At 55.3% G+C, this 15,174-nt stretch overlaps 5 protein-coding genes across 5 annotated transcripts; 2 read left to right on the forward strand and 3 right to left on the reverse strand.

The window, feature by feature from the left end:
* Window positions 1-1,377: 1,377 nt before the first annotated feature.
* P884DRAFT_309181 (uncharacterized protein) lies at window positions 1,378-2,646 on the reverse strand (the record flags this gene model as incomplete). The annotated part of the gene is made up of 2 exons (XM_069445161.1): window positions 2,340-2,646; window positions 1,378-2,288 (listed from the first exon to the last, which is right to left on the reverse strand). Exons 1-2 carry the CDS (start codon window positions 2,530-2,532, stop codon window positions 1,378-1,380), a joined length of 1,104 nt encoding a protein of 367 aa, XP_069296854.1. The 5' UTR covers window positions 2,533-2,646.
* Window positions 2,647-4,232: 1,586 nt separating this feature from the next.
* P884DRAFT_31981 (uncharacterized protein) lies at window positions 4,233-6,083 on the forward strand. The gene is made up of 3 exons (XM_069445365.1): window positions 4,233-4,637; window positions 4,701-4,818; window positions 4,888-6,083. The coding sequence occupies exons 1-3, from the start codon at window positions 4,366-4,368 to the stop codon at window positions 6,043-6,045; spliced, it is 1,548 nt and encodes a 515-aa protein (XP_069296855.1). The 5' UTR covers window positions 4,233-4,365; the 3' UTR covers window positions 6,046-6,083.
* A 2,722-nt stretch (window positions 6,084-8,805) lies between these two features.
* Window positions 8,806-9,929, reverse strand: P884DRAFT_31992 (uncharacterized protein). The gene has a single exon (XM_069445367.1). It carries the CDS (start codon window positions 9,456-9,458, stop codon window positions 8,853-8,855), a length of 606 nt encoding a protein of 201 aa, XP_069296856.1. The 5' UTR covers window positions 9,459-9,929; the 3' UTR covers window positions 8,806-8,852.
* A 3,067-nt stretch (window positions 9,930-12,996) lies between these two features.
* Window positions 12,997-13,389, forward strand: P884DRAFT_32002 (uncharacterized protein). The gene is made up of 2 exons (XM_069445372.1): window positions 12,997-13,111; window positions 13,179-13,389. The coding sequence occupies exons 1-2, from the start codon at window positions 13,082-13,084 to the stop codon at window positions 13,317-13,319; spliced, it is 171 nt and encodes a 56-aa protein (XP_069296857.1). The 5' UTR covers window positions 12,997-13,081; the 3' UTR covers window positions 13,320-13,389.
* Window positions 13,390-13,950: 561 nt separating this feature from the next.
* Window positions 13,951-14,594, reverse strand: P884DRAFT_270505 (uncharacterized protein; the record flags this gene model as incomplete). Its single annotated transcript, XM_069442358.1, has 3 exons — window positions 13,951-14,304; window positions 14,403-14,474; window positions 14,508-14,594. The coding sequence occupies 3 exons, from the start codon at window positions 14,592-14,594 to the stop codon at window positions 13,951-13,953; spliced, it is 513 nt and encodes a 170-aa protein (XP_069296858.1).
* Window positions 14,595-15,174: the final 580 nt, after the last annotated feature.

The following is a 15,174-nucleotide window of genomic DNA, read 5'->3' on the forward strand; positions in this document are numbered from 1 at the left end:
GCCACTGAAACACGGCCCCAGGTGAGTGGGTGGGTGTCTGCATACATACAGACTACACTACGCAGTATGTAGTGTACTGTACGTGTAATCCGTACATGCGTGTCCCTGGTGTAGTGTTTGTACAAGACACCTCGCCCGCTTGCGTGCCTCATCTCGCACCCTCACCACCGGATCTCGGTCACCACCAACTGCCTTGGTCATAACGGGTGGGTGTCTCTTACCTTTCCCCTTTCCATCTTGGCCCGATCAGACCAGCGGCTGGCTGCTTTTATCCCGTGGGACGTTGTGCTTGGTTCTCAATATGCATCTCATGCCATTCAGGCTCTGACCGCTCTCCTAATCACCGAGCAGCTTCTGGGGCATGAGGTCGTTCCATCCACTAAGCCCACCGACCTGACACCGCAGTGGGCGAGGTCGGCAGGACTGGTGGGGTCAGGAAAGAAGCAACAGGAGCTCGCCCAAGCTGCCACGTCTGCGACCACCTCAGAACAAGGCAACTAGGCCGCTCGAGGCCCCTGATTGAGTTTCGTGCACGTCAACGAGAGGCTGCGCCCATACATTTTGCCCCAGACACAACCCATGATGCCCGTTTTTTCTCGTCTGAATATGGAGCTCGGTGCCCATCTGAGCCGAGTCATCGGCAGCGCGGCTTCAGCCCTCATGCAGGCCGTCATCATTGACTTTTGTGAATTTGCGACCGCCGGTCTCCAGTCGAGACATTAAGGATGTTTGCAGCTCAGCCACCAGGATTCCTCCCACTTCTCCTCCCTTGGACAAGAGTGGGTGGTAGACGGGATTACTCGCAGTAGTGTGCGCTACCACGGAGTAATCCGTACGCTAGCCTGCTTCCTTTGTTTGCCGGCACGTCATCTCTCTCGGGCCGTGAATCCTCGTCTGTTCCTCGGCGAGCCTTGGGACTGGGCTCGGTCTGTCTCTTCCTTTTGCTTTTTCGGACGGCCCCAACCTGCAGTGAACAAGCGCGCTTGGCGCTCGATGCACATGGGTAGGAGGCAGAACCGTGCTTGGCAGAAGCCGGCAGACGATACAGTACATTAAGATTATCGTTGGAAACAAAAATGCCAAGGGAATGAGAGAAGAGGGGAGAGAGAAAAAAAAAGGGGCATGTCAGAAGCAGCCAAATGGAAAAACCGGACGTAAGAAAGACCCTCTCTGTGATCATCAAAACGGACCTTGGACTGCTGATCTCGTGGGTGGGATGAGACGAGGCCAAGAAAGAGATCAGTCAACACATCAGTCAAATCAGTCAAACACAATGCAAAACAATGCCCGAACAAGCCATTCGAACGTCGAGCCGTGAGCCGTCTCTGGAATCCCCCGAACGGCCAGAACCTGACGGTGTAGTGGAGCTGACACCCATCATGCCAGCAAATTGCTTAGACCGTATCTTGCATCCGGCTGAGCAAGGAACCTTTGAATCTCAGCGTTGTCGAAAACTCGAGAGAAGATCTCCACGTCTGCGGGTGAGCCTCCTGGCGAGGAGCTTGAGCTTGAACTACCATTGGTCTTGGACCGGCCTGATGAACGGCCTGATGAACGGCCTGATGAACTACTACCGCCGCCCTTGGCTTTCTTCGCAATGTCGTCCAGGATCAGTTGCGTGGTGCTTTGGCTGGGATCCTCAAACACGAAAGCCACGCAGCGGATGCGACCGCGGAGGTCAGGGTCATAGAGGCAAACCTCCCGCCACAGCTCGGCGAGCTCTTGAGGTGGGTTTCGGTAGCCGTTTCCCAGCCCGAAATCCCCTATCACCACGGTGCTGTAGTTGTTATACGCGCAAATCCGAAGCGCACCGCGCATCTTTTCCTTGACCATCTCGCGCTCGTCAGCAAACGAGTACTTGGTGCCGTTCTGCGTCAGCTTGGGCCAGCGTGGCGGAGGGACCGACACGACAGGCAGTGCCCGCCACTGGTCGGTCGGCAGCTTCTCATATCTGTCGTGGGGCCCTCGAAACACCACTGTGTGTGGCAGGTTAACGAGCCGAGCAGACAGGAAAGCGCCCGAGCAAGCCGACTCACCGACATGCTGTGACAGAACCCCGGCACATGTCGGGAGCGGGTAATGGCTGTTGGCCGGAGAACCATCCGCCGGGGTTGCGAGGCACGCCACAAGGGTGCTGCGTCGGCACAAACGCTCCTCGTAGCCCACCACACCCGTCTCCCAATCGCCGCCGGGACGCTTGTCGTTTGCGGCACAGATGAAGGGTATGGCACAACGTGCCGACTCAACCCAGTTCAGAGCGGTGTCGACCGGGTCCCCGACGGAAACATCTAGGCGGGAACGTTAGACCTGCGACCGCTGCATTACGCGGCAATACTCACAGAAAACAGGGGGCGAAAGATCTAACGGCCGGCCGGTAAAGTTGATTTGCAACAGCGGCTGGTGGTAGATGTACGAACAAGTAGTCCACGTCGCTGCGTATCTGTCCCTGATCATAGGAATGTAGATCCTCTTAGCTTCGGAGGCAACTTCGGAGGGTTTTGGCTTGGGAGACTTGGTGCTGGAAGAAGGCATCGCGCGAATCGGCTCCGGAATTGGGAGGACGCTCAACTAGACTGGGAAGTGGATGATGTGTGTTAGTATTTCGAGGCTTGAGGTGTGTGGGCTTGGCCAAGATCAAGTCTGAATGTTGCTGACTGCTCCAGCTGCTGGGAGGAGCGGCCCGGTGGGGGAAAAAGGGGGGAGGGAAAAAAAAAGGGGGGGGGGGCGGGCCGCCCGTTGCTTTATATCTTTATATCCGCAAGAAAGCCGCCAGGGATATGAAGCTATATGCTTTTTTTTTTTTTAGAGAGCCGCATCAGCCAGCTCGACGAGCTTACCGAGGGCCGCGTTCCCTGTGCTTAAAGAAATCTATGTGCAACCGGGTTTGAGAGACATTCAGTGTTTTACTGTCGACAACTCAAACAAGGGCGCTTGCTGTTGTGAAGAACACCCAGCCAGCACGAGCAGGACAAAACAAGAACCTCTTCTTCGTCTTCGGCAGAGAACCGCGGAGCAAAGCGCCTCGTGGAAAGGAGAAAAAGCTCAAAGCTCATCTTTGCTGCTAGCACTGGCGACGAATGAACAGCCTCGTAGCCGTCTAGAAGAAGAACTGGCTCCCGTGGCGAGCTTCGGAAAAGCCGAGAATGCACATCGAGGCTGGAACCCTGTACCTCTGTGGGTGCGCCATCTTGACTTTGGGTCAATCTGGTGTTCCCGCGCCACTTGGGACCGGAGACATGGGACGGGTCCCTGCCAGCAGCCGTTGAATGAATCCTTTTTTGACTCGCCTAGTGCAAGCGTCGAGCCCTCCAAAATCGGGTAGCTGCTGAAACCAATAGTCGCTCGAGTTTGGTATGCACACACCTTGCCCTCTCCTGCGGCAAGCGGTGTAACGGCCGCGCTCAACCCCGACGAGAGCAAGACAGAAAAAAAATCGACCCGGTTGAACCACTTGGTTCCCGAGTGGCCGAGTCCGTCGACGAATTCGCGGGGGCTTTTAAAAAGATCCGCGTCCCGACCGGGAGATGGAGGAGTTCTCGGCTCTATCCGATGATGTCAATGGAGCATTAAGCAATGCGCCGCGACTTCGGAAATAGCGGATACAAATGAAGCCTAAAACCTATACAAATGCATGTCTGGGTATGTGTGGCATATCCTGCAGAATGACGAATGCTTGATGCTCAAGGGCCGGAACGGGACCCAGGTACTGTCGACGAATGGCGTGTAGGACGTGAACGCCGCGACACTGAACCCTCGGCTTCGATCCAGCGTCAAATTTGCCGGATACATACCAGCCAAGGAAGGGGGCGCGAGATGCGGGCTCAGAACGTGGACCGGTTTTTTTTGAGAAGCACTGCATATGGAATTGGCTGAGAAGCAAAAGGCGTTCTCGACACTCTTACCGCGGTGGAGTCACTTGCAACGAATTGGCGGGTGCTGCCGCACGAGGCAGACGGCCGCAGAGCGCATTTCCTGCCTGTGACAGTGGTGTTGATGTGTGCAATGCCATTCCATACTGCTTTGATGGTGCGATGCCAAGGGGGGGAAATGGGTGCGGGTTCACGGTTACAGCCAATTACAGCAACCCAAAGTCTCGAGAAGGGCAAGAGCACTGGTGGGGTCATGCGGGTCCAAGATCCACAGGGGAAGGAGGGAGGGTTGACCGCCAAGAGAATTGCTTAAGCTTAATGGCGCGTTTTCTGCGAGTGAGCGCTTCAGTGCGGAAACTGAGTTGAGTTTGGAGACGGCTTTCACCTCACTTTGCCAGAAATTTCAGACTTGCATCGAGTTCCCTTCCTCCTCCCTTTTTTTCTCCAGAAATTTGTAGCGTTACACCGAAAAGCACGCTCGGGGGCACTCGGAGCCATGCGGCCCGCTCTGGCGCTTCGGCCGTCGAGTGTTTCGCGTTCGTTAGGCCCGCGTCGCGTCGCCAGCTTCCACCAATGCGCATCTCAATGGTCCAGCCGGTCGGTCGCCGAACTCCTCCAGTGGAGGCCGACCGAGAAAGTCGATCATGTAACCGTCAACGGCTTCGTCCGATCTGTCCGGTCCATGAAGACGCATCGTTTTGTCTCGCTCGGCGACGGATCTTCGCTTGCACCGCTTCAAGCCCTCGTCCAGGCGGACGATGCAAAAGAGTGAGCATATACCCTATTACACAATGTCCTGGTAGAGCTTTGTTGCTGAACCCGCCGTCGCAGCTTGGCCGTTGGCGCGGCCGTCCGTCTCACCGGCTCCTGGGTGTCCTCACCCGGAGTCGCCCAGAGCCATGAGTTGCATGTAAGCCGGGTCGAGGTCTTGGGGCCGTCCGACGCAAAGGTCTGCCAATCTCTGTCCTTGTCAACCGATTCTTGGTCGTGGGATAACGCAGTTGCTGACAGTTTGCAGACATTTCCCATTCAGAAGAAATACCACACCCCCGAATATCTTCGTACCGTCCCGCACTTGCGGCCGAGAACTCCAGTCAACAGCGTCCTGTTGAGATTGCGCTCGGAGGTCATCGCATCCTTGACTCAATTCTTTGCAGCGCGATCTTTTACCCAAACTCATCCGCCCATCATTACGTCGTCGGATTGTGAAGGCGCCGGTGAGGTCTTCACGGTGACGCCAGCCAGCGACGCTCCGGCGACCGGCAGCAATAAGGACAAGTCCCAAGAGTTTTTCTTCCGCTCCAAGAAGTATCTCACCGTCTCCACGCAACTCCATCTGGAAGCCCTTGCTCAGGCGGTGGGCCATGTTTGGACTCTGTCACCCGTCTTCCGCGCCGAGAAGAGCGACACCTCCAGGCATCTTAGCGAGTTTTACATGCTCGAGGCCGAGATGAGCTTTGTGGATGACCTTGGCCCGGTCATGGATCTAGCCGAGGATATGCTACGCTCCCTGAGCAGCAGTCTTATCGAGTCGTCCACGGTCCGCGACCTTCTCTTCCGATCTCGCAACAGCGGCTCGGATCTGGCACCCGCCGACGAGGTTAGGCGCCGCTGGGAAGGCCTAACACGTCAAGACTGGCCTCGAATCACCTACTCAGATGCTGTCGCACTGTTACAGCAGAAGTCCGATCTCTTTGAACACAAGCCGACTTGGGGCGCCGGGCTGCAGTCTGAGCATGAGAAGTTCCTTGCTGAGTACGTTGGGGGCGGTGAGAAACCGGTCTTCGTCACGAACTATCCCCGAGACATCAAGGCATTTTACATGCGCGAAACCCAACCGGCATCTCCGCGAGTGCCCGGACCAACCGTCGATTGCTTTGATCTGCTGGTACCCGAGTTCTGTGAGATTGCCGGCGGGTCAATGCGCGAGCACCGTCTGGATCCTCTTTTGGATGCAATGAAGCGGCATGGGATTCTTAAACCACCACTAGAAGGGGCCTCTGACGGATCCTCCTCGAGCGGTCTAGACTGGTACGTTGACCTCCGCCGTTGGGGCTCCCCGCCACATGGCGGGTTCGGCGTGGGCTTCGATCGGCTCCTCAGCTACCTATCCGGTGTCCAAACGATCCGAGATATCGTCGCGTTCCCACGCTGGCATGGGCGATGCGACTGTTGAACACAGGAAAGCGCAGCATCTCAACGATTCTCAAGGCTCTCTCGTGCTCCCCCCTCTCTGCCGTGCTCACTACTCCTTAGCCGCTATCGAACCAGATGAAGCGTTCTTGTCGCACCCAGACCGCTCCGCATCTCCATACCAGAGGATAGCATCCTCTTCCTGTGGTGTGATGGTTCGGATCTGAATGCGATCTCCCTTTGTAACGGGCCGAGAGGTTTGGTACGGAACACATGATGTCACCGAGAGGTGACAAGTCAGCAAGCATATCCCACACAGGATCCCGACTGTTCAAACTCGGCCGTGTGCTACCGTCCGATATGTTACGGCCTTTATACCCCCCCTCAGCGCGACGAATCCTGGCAAGGTGACGGACATCCTGCCAGATCAGTATTCTCACCGCGGCTACGTGCATGCACAAGCCGAGATGTTCCGGCCCTGGGGAGTAAACAAGGTGGCCTTGGGTAGTTACCAGCCCATCTGTATAATATGACCATAATATGACCAACTCTTTGTTGATGAAGATAGACCCAATAGATCTGCCCGAGACACGAACTCGACCATCTGCTGCCTACAAGGCAACGGAGGTGTTCCCCGTGTCTTTACTTCATTCTACTCGAATCATGGACTCGACGAAGGCGACAAACTTTGGAAAACGAAGCAACTCCTCCACCAATTCCTCCACCCTCTGCTCCACCCTCTCAAAATGCTTCCGAGACCCCCTTGTCAAAGGAAGCTCTCCTGCCTGTATAAGCACAGAAAGGCCTGTCCGCCACCTCCTGCCCATCGCAATCTAGATACATACCCTACAGGGGACCACGAGCTCATTCCGTGGGCGATCCTTCGTCGCAAAGTGTCAAGAAACACCCACCCCCTCGGCTGGACTAATCTTGTCTACAGATAGCGAAGAGAAGAGAGCAACCGCCAAACTGCGTACACAGAAAGGCCGCTCAGGGCGTCAAACCACATGACGCTGAGCTCTCTCGCGCGCGCGTGCGCCCCTCTCCGGGCCACCGGACGGACCCTCTCGAGCTTCACCAGGACGGGCCGTTCAATCCGCCCGTGCCCTTAACCCACCCTATCGATCCCTCCGAGAGCCCACGAGTTCCCGGTGCGAGGTTGTAGGCGTCCCCAACCCCAAACCCCACCCCCCCCCCCGGGGGGGGGGGGGCCGGGGCGTGGAACGGCGCCTCCTTACCAGATCGCGCTTTATAGACGAGATCCTTGTGGGAGACGCGTAGAAGAGAGCGGCAGGCACCATGTAGCGATACCCGCCTCGGCCGAGATGCAACGGTGAGCGTTATCCGGAGAGACGTACTGTGGCGGGCCGCCAGCGGACGTGATGGGATTGTGATGGGGATGATGATAGAAAAGAATAGGAACGGACGATGTCACAAAGGAGGTTGGGTTGGGTGATGGGTGACCGGTCGGTGACCGTTCGTAAACCCCCGTACAGCCCTTCTCCTGGACGCTTTGATCTTGAAATGCTTCTACAGGCTGTTATTGTTCCTCCAAGGCTTGCTAAATACCAAGGTATCTAGTTAGATATCTGAGTGGGCGCGCAGTGCCGTGTCTCCGGGCCCCGCAACTTTCACTCATAATTGTAGCCCCCCCCCCCCCTCTACTGGCCAGGTAGATGAGGGTCGAGCGATGGCGGTCTCCTTGTTGCCCGGGCTACCGTGAACGGAATGCGGGAGAGGGGGTGTCCGAAATGTCCCTTGGTAACACATGCGTCTAGGCAGGTAGGTAGTTTTCTTTGCTTCGTTTTCCGGTACCGGTATGTACTGTACAGTAGTACCATGTACGTCCACCAGGCATGTGAAGCAAGGTGGTCCTCTTGTTCCGTTCCACATACATGTGCCTTGGATGAGGCAACCTTGCTCCGGGGGAAAACGACACGCACACCCGACGTACGAGTGCCGCACAGGAAATAAACGTACGTCGAGGCCACCTTGAGTCACATTCGAGAGGGCGGCCAAGACGTCGCCGTGGGCTTTGTGGCCAGCGGGAAGTACACCAGGCAGCAGATAACCCGCGCGTATGAGCGCCTGACTGATTCTCTGGGGCGAAACGGGGTGTCAGCTCGGCGGCCCAAGACTTGTTATCAAAAACAAGGCGCACCTCTTTTGGTTTGCTCTGGCGACGAGCGAGCCTTGGTACGGGAAGGACGCTGCATTGTTTGTTGTCTGACTTTCCTCCTCTCCTCTCCTCTCCTGCCCTGCTGTCTCGGGAGGCAGTCGAGGCCAATGCTCCGCGGTAGATCCGATCGGAAGACACATTCTCGGCGGTTACTCTGTTCAAACCGAGAGCGAGACCCTTTTTTTTTTTTTTTTTTTTTTTTGGGGGGGGGGGGTCCCACCATCTCCGTGAGCGGCATCTTCGGGCTGATCCCGCCCCCCTTCCCGCTTCCGCGCCCGCATTTTCCCTGACTTGGCTGTCTCGCTCAAAGGCACGCCAAGGTAGCATCGACAACAGCCAACACGCTCGGCGACGGCTCCGTACATCGGTGGCATCGTTGACAACCGCCTATCCCTTAAGCCAGCTGGCGATTTTGCATGCAGCAGTTTCTTTTGCGCGTTCGGCGTTAACGGCTTTAAGAGCGCGTTCGGAAGATATACTCTGTATGTAGAGAGAATGCTCAGACATGTTTCTCACCCCCTATTTGTCACGGGTACGGAGTATGGGATAGGAGGTGATATGCGCTCCACCGTTATTCTTCGTGCCACTTTTGCTTTTGCTTTTTTTTTTTTTTTTTGTTTTGTTTCCCCCTCCAGCCCACTTTATCTCTGTCTGCCCTGTCTCTTTGGTTTCTAGAAGAACAGCGCCATGCTCCATGATTGGGGCGGATGCATTGATACCTTACCTTGCTTTCTCAACCAGAACGTATCCAGCGTGTGGGGTGTTATATCACGCTCGCTGTGCATAAACTGTGTATCATTTTGCCAAACGGATACCATCCCCCCCGGCATAGTATGCATTGTGTGCCCAGGTAAGGTTGTTAAGGTATATGTAGCGCGGAGGCTAAACGTGCGCGGCGATTCGCCATTCGCGATTCGCGATCGTCCAACCTTACCCAGACCGAAGGGATGTCGTGATGCCTCCTCCTCAGTTGCGGGCTTGGCCCGCTTGGGTCCAGCGTCAAGCTGTGTCGCGGCCGGGCTTGGTGAAGGCTGCGGGTGTCTCGACCTGGCTGTGCTCCGGATGTTCCGGGCGGAGGCGTATGGCAGAGTAGCAGTCTGGTGTTGGTGATGGGTAGCACAACGGGAGTCACGGCTCGGGATGTGTGGTAGTGAAGCTGCTAGAAGGGGCAGATGGATGGTCCGAATCAAGCTTTCGTGGTGGCAGGGTGAGGCAAAAAAAGGAGGTTGGTAGGGAGGAATACGCACCGACAGGATCCGTATACAAAAACGACCCATGCTTGCCGCAGACCTTCGCCCATCCGCTTGACGTCCAGCTCACTGCATCGCGCCAGTGCTTGTCTCTCCTCCCTCCCACGCCTTGCCTCCCGGCGTATGTACGAATCCGTAGTTATCTCGGTGTGGGATAGAATGCCACCCGGCACGGGAGGAGAGCGGGCCCCGACTGCTACGATGAAGAGTCTAAGTACGCTGTTGGTGGTACGCACTACCACCTTCCAAACCTGAAAATAAACAGCCTCGGCGCCATCGACCGCGGTAAAGCCGGACGGTCGGCAACGGCAGTCTTGACCTTTCTGTGGGCGTATCCCGGTCCGGGGTAAAGGCCCGTCCACCGGACGATTGGCCATTTGGCCGCGGATGAAACACGGGTCAACTTGTGGGACACAAATGCCCTTGCTGGTGATCGACAATCCAAACCCACCCGCACCCCATGATTCAACCAGAAATGTATCGAGTATCACCTCGAGGCGCTGCCAAGTCCCCAGTTTCGTATACTGTGTGTATTCGGGGTGGGTTTCGCCAGTGCTGATTTTTGGGCACATCGGACACAAGACGGGGACGCGGGTGGAGGGGAAGGAGAAAAGGGGGGGGGGGGGGTCCCTAGCTCTCTCGACGGCCCAAACCGAGCCGAGTTTCTCATGGGACGGAGAGAATGACCAGCCAGTGTGCGCAAGATTCCGTGTCGTATGGGGGTTTCCACGCGAACGAGCTCGACCCTCTGGAAGGACCAAAGCTTCTCTCTGATTGTTCTCATGAACCTTTCACAGATTGCCGTGACGGGGCAGAGTGTGCAAACACGACCACGGTACCTACACGCAGCTCTGCCAAAACAGACACGCGAGCTCACACTAGGGTTAAGACAAGACTCGACTAGTGTAGTGTAGTGTACGTACCTCATCGTGCGTCAAAATCGGGGAGTTTTGACTAATGAGTGCGTAGTTTAATGCACTGCCGAGATACGGTGCAACCATGGACGGGATGGACCAACGACGATCGGCCGCGGGAAAAAGCGACATTTCATCGGCGATGTTCAAATCGGTAGTTAGTACAGATGGCCGGTCTCTGGGCACGAAAGCGACACCCCCCAAAAAAGTGCCGAAGGACAAGAGCTGGCCATCCTTGACTCGCAGTTCCCGTCCGAGAATCTGGCTTTTTGCAAAGCCCGAGGAGTCGGCGGCGGGCCAGATCTCGAGAGCTCCTCGCCCGAGCTTTGTCCCCGACCAACAAAATTGTCAGGCCATGTGGTTTTTTGGCTTGGCTTGGCGGCGGCAAGAGAGGGTTGTTGCTGATAAAGTTTGTTGATCATTTGTCATTAAGCACACACCCCCGGCGTTGGCCGTGGAGGGCAAGCTCCGGAACAGGATAGCCGGCAAAAACAAAGAAGGGTTGCTCGAACGCAGCGTCGCACAAACTTCGGGCCTGGGCGATCTCATCCGATTTACCGAGGCCCCACTGGGATTCGCAGCCAATAATGAACCAAGTACGCATTACGGAGGTACGTAACGTGAGCGAGTTTGGTCTGAGCATTGTCCAGGTTGTGAGCAAGATCTTCCAGCTCGGGCACCGAACCCCCGAGCCGGCGTCGCAGTTGAAGAAGGTTACCTCAGAGCTCTTTTTTTATGCCGCGATGTGATATTTGCAGCCCATGAACCAACATGCAGATATCGATACGGGGACGCGTCAGCGAGCGGGAGCAATACGCTTGTACAGTGCACGAGAGAAACCCGGCGGGAGAGCCCCACGGAATGCTGGAACCAACTGGTTCGAGCGGCCGCCGCTGCCGCAAATTATCGATCGCTCCGGGTTAAGGCGCACGACGCATCGGCCTTGCATTGGCGGCGTTCTCTCGGCCATGATGTTGCGTCAAAATGTGCCCCGCGTACTACTAGTATGTAATGTGATAATAGTTCGCTAGCTCGCGTTTAGCGTAGGTGCAGAGGCCTCGAACACGCTGCCAAGAAATTTTGGGAAGGAGGAAGAAACGAGGACTTTGGGAATCTTTCCTCCTCCTTCAAAAATAAATAAATAAATAAACATATAAATAAAAAAAAAAGAAAAAAGATGGTGTATGTGTGCAACCAAAAAAATGAAGATCGAGCCAAAAGACATGCTCGGTTTGGCCAGCCGCACAATGGCGGCGCTCAAGCGCAGCGTGCAATCGTTTAAGCTTAAGCAGCCGCCGCGGTCACTTGCAAGGACCTCGCACAACAACGTAATGTAGTGTATGTATGTACGGATGTACAGTACGTGACATACCCGACGTACCCGACATACATACAGTACTGTACGGATTACGTAGTGGGGCAAGAGTAATCCATGCTCGGTGCTCCGTCGCCACGTTACATAGTGAAGGTAAAAATAGGTAAGGTATGTTGGTTATCCGTTATCCATGGTTGTTCAACCTTCTTAGCGTGAGTCATTGTTCAACCCCCGTCCTCTGCTAGCCACAAGAGTTCAACAACGCAGTTCAACACGCAGTTCGCCACAAGCAGCAGTTCAACGGTGCCGATTCGGATCGGGGAAACATATCGCGTTTGGAGCACCGTTGCTCCATGATCTCAAGAGGTTTCTGATGTGGTCCGATTTGATGCGGTCCGATTCGCTTCATTCTCTCGTCAGCTTTCATCTCACTTCTACGCCATTATCACCGTTATCACCGTTTAATGCAATCTGCCGTAAAGAGATCGTCGGCAAAGACGCATTGCGCCAGAGAACATTGGAGATGTGCAGCTAAACAATGCCAGGCATCGTGGCATGCCGGTTAGGTGTGTAGCTAAGTACTGTACTCTACATGCCCAGGTAGGCCGAACCCTAGGGCATGTATTGTAATCCGTACCTACCTCGCCAGCCTTACTCGAGTACTTACTGTACTCCGTACCTGAGCGACTCGTTGTAACGCAATCCTGGAATGTCCAGCAAGTATGTGTAAGCTTCCTTTCGCTTCCCCTTCCCCTCCTCCCCCCCCCAAAAAAAAAAAGTTCTTTTTCTCATTCCTTTTTTTTCCTCGGGCAGAGCGTGTCGCACGGGAGGGCGTTCGAGAGGCTCGATGTTGCTGTCGCAGCAACCACACCCACGGGCCACGCCACCCATGCCGTCTGGTTGCATGGAGGCTCGACATGTAGTGCAAACCACATATTATATACACGCATGCATACAAACAGTACTCGATTCATACCACTGCAAACTACACGACCTCCGCGCGAAGGACCTTGTCTATTCTCGATGATGCTCTCAAGTCAGTCAGACGACTGTTCACCCCGCCAGCGAAGTTGCTCTTCTGGCAGGGATGAACCTCGAGTTGGGGGCCAAGAAATGTTTGTTGCTCGCACTTTCATGCATTAGTCTCGCAGTACTGCCCTTGTTGGGGATGGTCAACGAGGAGTTCAGAGTAAGCAAAGCTGGAGGCCGGGGCACGAGGACAGGAACGTCTCTGCCCCCCGAACTTCTTCCTCTTCCAACAAGGAACAGATCTGCCGGGCGCAGGAATCGCCTGGAAAACACGCTCTACGTCCGAGATGCCGTGTGGACATGGTTCGTTGGTTTGCCCGGTGCTGCTGCTGACACCCCAGCCCGTGTAACACGACACCATCGCTGGGCCAGGCGCCTCTTCGTCTGATGATATGCAAACAAAGTGCAATACAAAAGCGCAAGTATGGTACGCCCCCTACAAACAACATACATACATACTTACAGAGCATACCGTACCCGGTACAATAGATGATGTATGCGACTACCCAAGGCCAACCGCCGGATCGCACCGTTTTGCGCGACACTCTCCACCGGAGCTCTCACGATCAACTCTATTTATTGGGCAGGGCGTGGTCAGAACTCCGAAGCTTCTCTCGTCTCCGACACTGACTGACCGCGAGTTGGCTCGCTGGCTGGCTGGCTGGCCGACTGGTTGAATGACGCCAACTCGGAATGCGAGTCCGAGTCGGAGAGAGAGGTCAGGATGGCGCTTATTTTTGGTTTTTGTCTCGCTCACTTTAACCTTAAACAAACGACAGCGCCCACCTCCCCCTCTTCCCCCCACCACTAACCTCATCTAACACGTGCGTACCGAAGTACAAACATACTTAGTTACATAAGGTGAGAGCATGGGTTGATGGAGTGTGCATACAGTATGATACCCCGTACACGTACGGTATGCGGGTGGTTAGCGATCATGGATCCATCATCTTCTGTCCACGAAAAAGGGCAAGCTTCTTGCTAAAGCATTTGTTTTGCGCCCTTCGCTAGTGTGCGGATCACATACAGTACGGATTACATACGGATCCGTACACTAGTTGTCTTGTTGGGTGTGCTGTCCCCGGCCGGGATGCTGACGTTGTGGCACCCAGCCAATCTTTGGGTCGCGGCCGGTGGCTGTTGGCCGCAAAAGGGAGCCTTGGCGCTCGCGGGGGGGGGGGGGGGGGGGGAGGACTGGTAAATGGTGCAATATCAGCCCGTCCCGTCGTTGTGAGGCAAGGGTTGTGAGAGTCCGTTGTTATCAGCCTTTTCCGAGCGTATCCGGACGAGGATACCCGTCGAACAGCACATAAGGGAGCGCGCCAACGCAAAACTGGCCGACGATAGACAGGATCCTCCAGGTCAGGTGGATCAGCGTTAGTGGATGGACGGATCGCTGGAACTTGGTGATCCCGAAAGCTCCGCCGTGCTCCATCGCCTTCCGGCAATTCGTCCCTGACGGACAGGACACCGCGGGAGACCAGTTGACTCGGGAACAAGTCAGTGTGTTGTTGTCCGGAGGATCCAAGGCACCGGCGAAAAAGATGGATCCCCCCTTCTTCGAAGCTCGGCTTTCCAGGCACACGATATCCGCGAGACGGATGCCTACAGACTCCTGCGTGTAGGATGAAGAGGGCATCAGGCACCAGTGAGTTTTCCGACAAGGACGACAGGGACTGACGACTGACTACCAGTGATGGACAAGACACCCACTTGTTCGACCTTTTCCATCCAGTTTTTCCGGCCGTCAGATTCGATACTGTGCAATCCTCTTTCATCTCTCAACTTGCAAGTAAGTACTACGTATACACTACATACTCTACATGTAGTTCGCAGGAAGAAGTCCTGCTTGGCCCTGGGCCCTGGGCCCAGGTATCCCAGGGCCGCGATGAAGAATGAATCCATGGCTGCAACGCTATGCTGCGAGGATCTTTTTCGGACCCGACACAGCCATTCTGGGCGGGAATCGAAACACCGACCTTACTGGTCAGGGTTGACCTCGGTGCGAATTACCTCGCACCTCGCTTGGCCCAATAGCAAACGAATCACGAGGCAAATCGCGGCGGACGGGGCAGAAAGAAGAGCCTCGACTCTTTTTTTTTTTTTTTTTTTTTTTTTTTTTTTTTTTTTTTTTTTTTTTTTTTTTTTTTTTTCTTGGCTTGTACAAAAATACCGTCGGGTTACACAGACACCCTTTGATGCCATGTTGCCACACCACACCTCGCGCTTCACCAACAAGGGGCTCGGCCCCTCCGCTTCATCAGGGAAGCATATCCGGGGAGGTCGGGAAACGGATCCCGCTAGTTAGAGCCCGATTGTGGTTTCAGACCTTTTTTGCGGTGCCCCTCCCCTGGAAGAGCGAATACGACTCGGTGAGTGGACTAACCGACAGAGGATCTGACTAAGTGCGCCAAGTGCGCCAAGTGCGAACTCGAGTCGGGAGGGTCCAAGTCCCAACAGGAGTTGGTATGGTTGGCACGGTTGA

Source organism: Thermothelomyces heterothallicus, assembly GCF_042370625.1.
Source record: "Thermothelomyces heterothallicus CBS 202.75 unplaced genomic scaffold P884_scaffold_14, whole genome shotgun sequence".
NCBI classification, from domain to species: domain Eukaryota; kingdom Fungi; phylum Ascomycota; class Sordariomycetes; order Sordariales; family Chaetomiaceae; genus Thermothelomyces; species Thermothelomyces heterothallicus.

Bases quoted from the DNA above. Each gene is read 5' to 3' on its own strand.
- P884DRAFT_31981 (XM_069445365.1), top strand. From the start codon at position 4,366: ATGCGGCCCGCTCTGGCGCTTCGGCCGTCGAGTGTTTCGCGTTCGTTA. The intron at 4,638-4,700 runs GTGAGCATATAC...CCGCCGTCGCAG, and splicing joins CAGGCGGACGATGCAAAAGA to CTTGGCCGTTGGCGCGGCCG. The intron at 4,819-4,887 runs GTCTGCCAATCT...GACAGTTTGCAG, and splicing joins TGGGGCCGTCCGACGCAAAG to ACATTTCCCATTCAGAAGAA.
- P884DRAFT_31992 (XM_069445367.1), bottom strand. From the start codon at position 9,458: ATGGGTCGTTTTTGTATACGGATCCTGTCGGTGCGTATTCCTCCCTAC.
- P884DRAFT_32002 (XM_069445372.1), top strand. From the start codon at position 13,082: ATGCAAACAAAGTGCAATACAAAAGCGCAA. The intron at 13,112-13,178 runs GTATGGTACGCC...CCGGTACAATAG, and splicing joins AGTGCAATACAAAAGCGCAA to ATGATGTATGCGACTACCCA.